This window comes from Propithecus coquereli, unplaced genomic scaffold (assembly GCF_000956105.1).
Source record: "Propithecus coquereli isolate 6110/MARCELLA unplaced genomic scaffold, Pcoq_1.0 Scaffold28, whole genome shotgun sequence".
In the NCBI taxonomy this organism is placed as follows: Eukaryota; Metazoa; Chordata; class Mammalia; order Primates; family Indriidae; genus Propithecus; species Propithecus coquereli.
The window spans coordinates 12,451,980-12,462,399 of NW_012148396.1; the positions used below are offsets into that span (position 1 = coordinate 12,451,980).

The 10,420-nt window shown below is 51.5% G+C and overlaps 1 protein-coding gene across 8 annotated transcripts in view; it reads left to right on the forward strand.

The window, feature by feature from the left end:
• The window catches only part of MROH1 (maestro heat-like repeat family member 1), a 70,387-nt gene that overhangs the window by 34,038 nt on the left and 25,929 nt on the right, over positions 1 to 10,420 (forward strand). For all 8 annotated transcript variants that reach the window (XM_012648064.1, XM_012648065.1, XM_012648068.1 and 5 more), the window contains exons 11-14: positions 1,842 to 1,920; positions 3,210 to 3,323; positions 5,835 to 5,908; positions 7,903 to 8,025. In XM_012648064.1, coding sequence (XP_012503518.1) covers positions 1,842 to 1,920; positions 3,210 to 3,323; positions 5,835 to 5,908; positions 7,903 to 8,025 — 390 coding nt within the window. The remainder of the gene's footprint in view (positions 1 to 1,841; positions 1,921 to 3,209; positions 3,324 to 5,834; positions 5,909 to 7,902; positions 8,026 to 10,420) is intronic.

Genomic DNA, 10,420 nt, shown 5'->3' on the forward strand with positions numbered 1-10,420 from the left:
GTCTCGCTCTTGCTCGGGCTGGTCTCGAACTCCTGACCTTGAGCGATCCACCCGCCTCGGCCTCCCACAGTGTTAGGATTACAGGCGTGAGCCACCCGCACCCAGCCAGTGTCATCTTCTTAATGTAAAAAATGCACAGAACAGCACATGCACAAACTGCAAGACAGACCATCCAGGGGAGGGGATGGGAGTGGAGAAAGGGTTTAAAAGGGAAATGTAAATATACAAAAGCTGAGCAGGTAGAAAAAACCTGTTATTTGAGCTGTCCGTTCATGCCTTTTGTGTTTCTGTTGCGTTTTAGGTTTTTCATGTTGATCTGTGGCAGTTCTTTACAGCCTTGTGTTATAGACTTATACTTATTTCCACCTTGTCCTTTATGTCATGACTGGTTTTTTGCCATGCAAAATTGTTTAATTTTTACATCATCATTTATCTTTTATGTTATAATTCCAGTTTTGTTATACATAGAAAAGCCAGTCAAATTCGGTGATTAGTTTTCAAATGCTCCTCATTTCCCCTATACTTTTATTTTTTAATCCATCTGGAATTTATTTTCGGGAAGGAATGAGTGAGAATCCCACTTACCTTTCTTCCAGATGCATACCCATTTGCATTAGTTAGCTATTGCTGTGTAACCATTTACCACAAAACTTACCACCTTAGACAATAATCTATTATCTCACAGTCCCAGTGGGTCCGGAATCCGGGAGCAGCTCAGCTGGGCGGCTCTGGCTCAGGGTCCCGTGAATCTGCAGTCATGGTGTCTGCCAGGGCCATGTCATCTGCAGGCTCGACTGGGGCTGGCTCATTCATGTGGCTGATGGCCTCAGTTTCTGCCACATGGACTCTCCACAGGGCTACTTGACTGTCCTCATGACACGGCAGCTGGCTTCCTGCAGAGCTGAGGGAATAGGCAGGAAGCTGCGGCATCTTTTATAATCATATTTGGTCTTTACAGTTGAAATGACAAGGAGCTACCTGGGAACCTAGAGCAGAGCCTTGGGCCAGCACCTCCACTTTACTCTGCTTCCCGACAGTTCTCTAAGAACTGGCAGAGTCCAGGTTGGGGTGGAGCCCTGCTGTTCTGGGGCCTTTGCTTGGTGCTGTGGTTACTTCTGGCTCATAAGGTGGTCTCTACTAAAGAGTTGCTTTAGACCCCTTTGTGCAAAGGCCCTGCTAGTGTCTTTTGCTGTGACACCAAGGTGAGTGGGTACCTGGGATGTCACACCTGGAATTCACCTGTAAGGTACCACGGAGCCCAGAGACACATCTGCCAACAGCCTTAGTTTTTACTTTACATTTTACCAATACAACTTTAAAAAAAAAGTTGAGTAAACGAACTCTAGATGTTTTGTTTTTTAGTGCTTTCTATGTTCTAGAGATTAGTGGTTTCCAGCCTGTGACCTGGGCATGCGTGCCCAGGGGCATGGGAGACAGTCTCCCTCCTAGTACAGAAGTGTTTCTGACTGCTGCTAGGAAGGGAGGAGTATGGAAGGAGCTGGGCTTCTGCCTTGAGACTTGAGGGCAAGCTGCGTGTGTCTGTCTGTTGCTGTCTCTATCCTCCAACTGCAAGGGGATGGGGCTGGTCGCTGAAGCACCTCTGATTACACAAGGGTGAGCGTGTCCTGTGGCTGGGGCCTGGCCATCCCCACTCCTGGGTAAGAACAGGCCAGAGAGCGTCTTGCACCTGAGCCGTGGACGTGGAGGAGCAGCCTGGAGCTGTCTGCCCAGCTACTCAGGCCTAGCGTCTTTAGAGGGCACACGTCCTTCGTTCCAGCCCAGCTAGGTCCCAGGGTGACAACACTGTCCCTGTAACCTCTGTCCTCTGTTCCCTTGAGCAGATTTGTGTGCCTGTGGAGTCCTCGAGCCCCCTGGTGATAAGCAACCAGAAGGAGGTGCTGCGCTGCTTCACCGTGTTGGGTGAGTGGCAGCGTCCTCCCACACCCTCAGTGGGCTGTAGTGTGTAGGGGGTGGTGGTTGCTGGGCTGAGGAGCCTCTTTTTCCACCTCTGCCTGGGCCTGCCTATGGCCCAGGAAGCTTCACAGCCAGGACCTGACCAGTGGCTACAGTCTGGAATCCGTTTTCCAGGCAGGGGCATGTCTGCCCAACCTACACCCTCGCAGCAGCCTGCTCTTCCACACCCCTCACCGTGGCCCAGGCCTGCTGTCTGCCCACATGGGCATGTGCCTGTGGACCCTGATCACCCAGTCTGGTGTTGCGTGACCCTGCCTGGAGGAGCCATGCGCCCTGTCACTGCCCTGCTAGTGTGCCGTGGTGCCTGGACCATCAGGGCTTAGTTTGCCAGCCCTATTCCTACACCCTACACGGGCCATGCTTGGCAGTCCCCAAGGGCAGGAGGATGGAGTTAGGGACCCTGCCTGCACCCAGGACTGTCACGCTGCTTGGGGCCAGCAGCATCAGCATCCACCTGGAGCTGGTCAGAAGTGCAGAACCTTGGGCCCTCCCTAGACCAGCATCAGCATCGACCTTTACAGGAAACCCTCAGGAGTGGAGGCCCCAGTTCCCAGGAGGCGCGTGGAAGGAGGGGAGACAGGAGACTGGCCTCAGCTGGGCTGGGGGAGGGGTGTGGCAGGCAGGAGGGCAGCAAGTCTGACATCCAGGCAGAACAGGTACCCAAGGCCCACCTGCACTGTTGACGATGACGGTTCATGGAATAAAGAACCTGCTGAGGTCATTGCCGGAAGGTTCCTGTTGCAGCACTCAGAAGTGGAGCCTGGGTGAAGAGCCCCTTGAGGGACCCTGCAGCTTGGGCTGGGGGTCCAAGTGCTCGATGGTGTGAGCGTCTCCTCAGCTTTAGACTGGCCTGGAGGCAGGAGGGGCAGGAGGGCACTGAGGGCCTGTAGGCCCTATGAGTATGAGAAGCTAGAGTGAGCACCCAGATCCAGGGTGGCCAAGCATCTGCATCTCCACTTGCTCCAGGTGACACTGACCTTCCTGGGCCCCCATGTTAGACCCCACACCCCACCCAGAGGCCATCAGGGCCTATCTGAACAATCAGGCAGCCCCAGCTTCTCACCAGTCACACAGCAACTCCTCACTTGCTCCTCCTCTGTGCTGGGAAGTGTGTAGATGCTGGGTGCAGGGACAAGCAAGGGAGGCACACCCCGCCCCCCGGGGCTGCAGGTGCAGGCCTAGAACGAGGAGAGGTGGCTCTGGACAGAGCTTGACGGGCACGTGTTGCCCTGCAGCCTGCTGCGCACCTGGCCGCCTGCTAGCCTTCCTGCTGCCTAGGCTGGACACCAGCAATGAGAGGCTCCGCGTGGGCACCCTGCAGGTCCTGAGACACGTCATCAACTCGGCTGGTGAGTGCCCCCGATGCCTGCCGTGCTGAAGCAGGGCCTGGGAACGGCAGATATTGTCCATCTTTCAGGTGAAAAGGAGCATCCTGCTTTGAATTCTTTTAAATATTTCCTCAACTTTCTATTTCGTAAACATTCCAAACTTCTTTTAGAATTATTCAAAAATGTGTATGTATTCCTGGGGTACAAGTGCAATTCTGCTGCACTGATATGTTGCATTGTGGTGAAGTCAGGGCCTCAGTGCATCCATCACTGAAGCAACACACATAGTTCCTGTCCAGCACCTCCCACACCCTCCGAGTCGCCATTGTCTGTTGTTCCACACTCAGCTTCTGTGCGTGCAAATTACAAACTTTTAGAAAAGTTGGAAGAATAGTGCCCATCTACTGTCGCAAGAAGTTGATGGCTGATACCTGCCTTGGACGGCTGGCATCAAATAGCCCACGTGCTCGTGTGTCCTCTCCAGGCTGGCATTCCCCAGGTGACCACACCGTCAGGGTTCTCAGAGCTGCACGGACCCTTGTCACAGGGTGTCTGCCAGGTCATCCCTTCATGTGGGACCTCATCAAGGGCATGCTATGATTTAGGTTGGTTGTCTGCTAGACTCGTTTGACCAAGAAGAGTCCTTTTTTTTGTTTTAGGGGTTGAGGCCAGTTGTTTTGTAGAATTTTCCTCGATTTTCATACGCATGATGGTTTCCTCCCAGGTAGATTAAAGGATTCAGTTTTTCTGGGTTTAAGTTTAATTAATTAGTAATAAGCTTGAAAAAAATAACATCTTTCCCGTGTGAGTTTGTGATTATCAGTGTAGGTCCCTTGTGTCCTGTTACAGAGTCGGTTGCCAATGGCTGTGGGCATATATGAGGCCTACAGCCTGTGTACTGAGGAGGTGGCTACCTTTTTAGTGGATTGTAAAGCAAACAAAGAATATGTGACAGAGACTACATATAGCCCACAATGCCTACTATGTATATATATTTTTTAAATTTATGAACAATCATCATAAACATGCCTAAAATATTTTCTAACTGGCCCTTTATGGAACAAATGTGCTGACCCCTGTCCTGTGAGATTCACTGTCCGTCAGGTGCTAGGCATCCCCCGTGCTCTCCTGGGTGCTGCTGGTGTTTGCTCCCCTGCCTTGCTGGGACCTGTTCTGGGGCTTGGCTGCCTGTGCCCCACCAGGTCCCCATCCTGGAGTGACTTGACAGTTCGCTATCAGGAACAAGCTGCTCAGGGTGTGTGTCCACCTCCTCAGATGCAGGCAATCCTCACCTGGGAGGGACTTGTGGTCCTCAGGCATATCCTCAGCTTTCTTAGATGATGCCGGGCTGTGTTCCAAAGTCCTGTGCAGCTGTTCCCCGTGCTGGCACTCATGTGGCTTTGCACCAGACTTCTCCATCTGTGCCCACCAGGCAGTTGTCCCGCATCTCCTTGACCGGGATGGAGTCTGGTGGCATCTCACGGTGTGGGTGGTTGGGATGGGTTTGCATCTCTCACTCATCTCTCTGTTGGTCTCTGTTTCTTACTGACCTGTTGGAATTCCTATGCCCTTTGCTGTGTTTACCTGTGGCTGTTTTTTCAGTTCTCTGTGCTGTTGTGATTAACAAAAGTTCTGAACTTCAGGGTAGGCCTCACGCATCTTTTCCTCCTATCTTTTCTTGTTGTGTCTTCCATACTTCCCAATTCTGAGGTCATGAAGAGCCTTCTACAGTGGTGGTCCCCAACCTTTTTGGCACCTAGGACCTGGGATGGGTCCAACCATGTGCATCGTGCCTCAGAGGCCACTTCACCATGTTCAGTGTCCTTTGTTTCTATTTTAGTTTAGTTTAAGACAGGATATTGCTCTGTCGCCCAGGCTGGAGTGCAGTGGCGTCATCATTGCTCACTGTAGCTCAAACTCCTGGGCTCAAGTGATCCTCCTGCCTCAGCCTCCCATGTTGGTTTTATTTTTATTAACTTCACAACCACTTCTTGAGAGCCACTTTTTATCCCCATTTAAGTATCAGGAAATGAAGGTTATGTTGCTGGTTCTCAAAGGAGAGCACCAGGAACGTGTGAGAAGTGCATGCTTGAGCCCCCACGGGGACCTGCTGAGTCAGAACCTGTGGCAGGGAGCAAGGGAGGATGAGCCTTCTGGTGGCTCTGACGCCTTTAAGTTTGAGAGCCACTGAAGGAACTTCCCCAGCATTACGAACCTGGGTCTCTCTGACTCAGACTCATTCATTTACCTACTGTCCTAAACTGCCAACCTGTTAGCTTTTTTTTTTTTTTCCCCCCTCCCCTCCCTGTGCCCTGTTAGCTTTTTAATAAGGTAAAATAATGTTACTTGGGGAAAAAAGATTTTTTGTCCTGGAGGGAGGTAGGCGTGCTTTTGCTAATGCCCTCCCCTGCTCCCAGGCAGGGCCACAGAAAGGCTGGGGCCCTGGCACATGGCCTTGTGCTCCAGGTGGGGGATGGGACACTGGGCCTGGTCTTGGTGGGGAGGCTGAGTTCTTTTGTTCCTTTCTTGCAGCTGCTCAAATGGAAGTTCAGAAGCCTTTTATTCTCTCTTCCATGAGGCTTCCTCTTCTGGACCCCAGCAGCAAGGTGAGCCGACAGGTCAGCCATTGCTCCAGCATGAGCAGCTGTAGGGAATGTGGCCAGGCCCCAGAGCAGACACATGGTGTTGTGTGTCCTTCAGTGTGTGCTGCTGGCACTCTCCCACGGGTGCTCTTGGTGTACTGGCCTGGCGTGAAGTAGGGGAACTGTCCCCAAGACCACCCTCACTTCAGGCACCAGTCACAAGTCCAGGGGGTTCCATAAAACCATGGTCAAGTTCAGAAATTCACTAAAAGGACTTCCAGGATTCACCTCAAGCTTTACACTCATGGCTATAGCTGATTACAGGGGAAAGATGCAGCACAGAATCAGCCCAGGTCAGGGGTGCATGGGTCAGAGTCCAGGAGGGTCCAAACGCAGAGCTTCCAGGTGTCCTCCCCCCACGGGGTTACCTCCCGTGGCCAGGCTGCGTGCCGAAATGCACAGTGCCTGCATCTTCCCTGGATTCTGTCCTGTGGACCTGTCTGGCTGCCCACGTGGCTAAGCTGTCTCTAGCCCCTCTGGAGGTAGAGCTGATGCCACGTGGCCGAAAGCCCCCACTGAGATCACATGGTTAGACCACCTGGCATGGCCCGAGGCCTTCAGGTAAACAAGGACGTTCTTAACAGGCAGGACATTCCAGGGTGTAGCGATGACCTCCCAGGCTTGAGGACAGAGGCCAGGCCTATCTTTGGGTAAGGTAGATCCTTAACTGGGCCAGGTTAGCCAGGGACTGCAGTCTTGGCCAGGATCTGGTTGCTATAGGGGCATCAGGGACCCCCTGGCCCTCTCTGGGGACCGTGCCAACCTTTGTGCTGGTCCTGGGATTCCTCTTTGGGACCTTCTGTGGGAGTTTTATTGTGTTTTTTCAGAAGCTACCGAAATGGACCCCAAGTCACATCTGTTGCAGGGTCCCCTCTATATAGCCCACAAACCCCTCTTCTTATTCAGGATCATTCTCCCAGACACACCCAGACAGAGTCTTGGAGCTCCTCACAGGGGCCCAAGCTGTATGACACCTGCTGAATCAGATGGCCAGATGTACTCTGCCTGGGTAGACAGATGCCAGCCTGCTCGCTCCTCCAGACCTACCTGTTCCCCCAACAGCCATGCTAGACACACGTGTGTTGTTGGGAAGGACACAAGCAGGCAGTGGTTTGAGGAGTGATGTTTGGCCTGAGGTCTGAAGAGGCAGAGGCATTATTACAACGCAGAGGAGAAGGTTTCCGAGCGAGAGGCAGCACATGAGAAGGCCTGGAGCCTGGGGCAGGGGCTGGCCGGGCAGGGGAAGGAGTGGCTGTTTTCAGTCACATTGGACTGGCCATGGCTTTGAGTCGCCAGGCAGAGTTAGCAGGCATGGCAGGACACGTGGACACGGAACTCCCAGGGGTGCTGGGGCAACAGGTGCAGACTCGGGGTCCATCACCTGAAGGGCGAGACAGCTGGGATGACAGCACTTACTAGGAAGTGTGTGGGTATTGCACAGGAGGAGCTGGCTGGGAGGACAGCAGCCTCCTCTGCCTGAGGCCAGGGCAATTGGAGTCTGGGACGGGTGGCAGCTGGTGTCAGGGAGGCTGTGCACAGGGGGCTTTTCGGCAGGGCTTCATCAGAACTGCCCTGTGGAGTTGGGGTGACGCTTGATGGAAGTGGATGGAGAGAGGAAACTAGTGAGACGAAGAGACTTCTGGGGCCTGGGCAGTGGGGTTGGGGGAGGTATGACGGGCAGGAGGAAAAGAGGCCCCCGCAGACCTGAGCACATCCACAAGGGCTGCTGTCAGGGAAGCTAGAGAAGCCCCCACAAAGCTGAGGGACTGAGAAGGCAGGTGCAGGTACAGGTGCAGGTGTGGGTGCAGCACAGGTGTCGGTGTAGGTGCAGGCACAGGTTCACGCAGAGGTGTGGGTGCAGCACAGGTGTGGGTGGGGTAGGAGCGAGGTTCCTGTCTGCTGGCTGGACTGGTGTGGCAGCCTGCAGCCCCTTTCTGACCTCTCATTGGTTTTGGCAGGTGAAGCAGGCTGTGGTGCAGGTGATCAGTGCCATGGCCCACCATGGCTACCTGGAGCAGCCTGGAGGTGAGGTGATGATCGAGTACCTGGTGCAGCAGTGCGCGCTGCCTCCCGAGCAGCAGGTAGGGGCCACTGCCTCGCCCAGCTCTGGGCCACGTTGCCAGGGCTTGCATCAGGCATGGGTCGTGAGGAGCTGCCGGCCTGGCACAAGGTAGATGTGTGGGCCTGGGTCTGTACACTGACCCTCTGAGTCAGGGTCTCTGCACTGCATCCATCCATTGGGCAGCTCCCAGGACTCAGAACATAGGCAGAAGATAGAGACTTTGCTCTCTTTGGGGTTTTTTTATTTAAAAAGCTACTAAAGAAATGCCAATTTCTTCTTGAAGGAGAGCAAGGTAGAATATAGCAAGAATAAACCACAGGTAGCAAGTACAGGTACAGGTGCAGGTGCCTGCTGGTGAGTGCATTGGCGCTTGGGCCCCTCTAGCCCCAGGCTTGGTTTCTTCAAGTCAGTGGAGCCAGCCTATCCACATAGGTCCACTCTGAGCAGAGACGTGGTCTCCTTGTACTCCCGTGATGTCACTGTGGTGCCCACTGTGCCTGCCAAGTGGCGCATCTGTGTTGGTTTTGCAATAGTGGAGTTCAGGGACAGTGGGTGTGGATATGCTGTGACTTCGCACCTGCCAGAAGTGTGGGCCTCCAGTGAGGAGGTGCTCACTGCCCCCACTGTGGCCTCGGGAGGTCCACTTACCGGTCTGACTCCTCACAGCAGCGTCGTGGGTCGTTAGGCACGAACCGCAGAGAGCCAGGACCCCTGTTTTAGTCTATTAGTCCCAAATGATTTGGCATTTGAAGATCTCTTTTAATATTAGAATTGAAAGCAGAGTCTCAGATATTTGCACACCCTTGTTCATAACAACATTATTTATAATAGCGAAAAGGTGGAAGCAACTCAAATGTCCATGGAGGGGGTGAATGGATAAACAAAATGTGGTGAATGTTATTCAGCTTTAAAAAGGAAGGAAGTTGACACACACTGCAACATGTATGAACCTGGAGGATGTTGTGCTGAGTTAAATAAGCCAGTCACAGAAAGACAGATATGGTGTGATTCCATTTATGTGAAGCACTTAAAATGATGAGATTCAGGGAGACAAAAAACAGCATGGTGGTTTCCAGGGCTGGGGGAGGAGGGATGGGGAGTTTGTGTTTAATGGGGACAGAGTTTCTGTTTGGGAACATGGAAAAGTTCTGGAGATGGACAGTAGTGATGGTTGCACAACACTATGAACGCGCTCAGTGCCACCAGACTGTACATTTAAAAATGGTTAAAATGGTAAGTTATACGTTACGTTTATTTTGTCACAATTAAAAAATAAAAAAAGCCGAATTCCTTTTTTTTTGAGACAGAGTCTTACTCTGTTGCCCGGGCTAGAGTGAGTGCCGTGGCGTCATCCTAGCTCACAGCAACCTCACACTCCTGGGCTCAAGCGATCCTTCTGTCTCAGCCTCCCGAGTAGCTGGGACTACAGGCATGCGCCACCATGCCCGGCTAATTTTTTCTATATAGATTTTTAGTTGTCCAATTTCTTTCTATTTTTTTAGTAGAGACGGGGTCTCGCTCTTGCTCAGGCTGATCTCGAACTCCTGACCTTGAGCCATCCACCCGCCCCGGCCTCCCACAGTGCTAGGATTACAGGCGTGAGCCACCGCGCCCGGCCCAAATTCCTTTTAAAGACCAAGGCTACGTGTATATATATGGGGAGTGTTTTCCATCTTAACAGCATTAAGTCTTTGGATCTCTGAACGTGAGATGTATTTCTGTTTATTCAGGTCTTTAATTTCTTTTAACACTATTTTGTAGTTTTCAGAATGTAAGTTTTGTACTTCTTTTGTTAAATTTATTCATAACTATTTTATTCTTTTTGTTGCTACTGTAAGTGGAATTATTTTCTTAATTTCATTTTCAGTGTGTTCACTGCTACTGTATAGAAATACAATTGTTCTTTCATATTGATCTTGTAGACTGCAACCTTGCTGAACTTGCTTATTAGTTATAACAGTTTTTTAGTGGATTCCTGAAGACTTTCTATAAAGATCAAGTCATCTGCAAATAGTTTTATTTTTTTCCAAGCTGGATGCCTTTTATTTAGTTTTCTTGGCTACTTGCCCTGGCAAGAACCTCCAGTACAATGTTGAATGAAAGCGGTGAGAGCAGACACCCTCACCTGGTCCTTTCTGGGTGTGAGAGCAGCCAGTCTTTACCATTAAGCATGATGCTTGCTGCAGGCCCTTCATTAGGTTGAGGACATTCCCTTCTGTCCCCACTTTGTTAAATATTTTTGTCATGAAGGGGTACTAAATTTTATCACATGCTTTTTTCTGTGTCTGTTAAGATGAACACATGGTTTTTGTTCTTTATTCTAGCAATAATGGTGCATTTCATGAGATGATTTTCAGATGTTAAACCAACCTTGCATTCCTGGGATAAATCCCACTTGGCCATGGTGTATAATC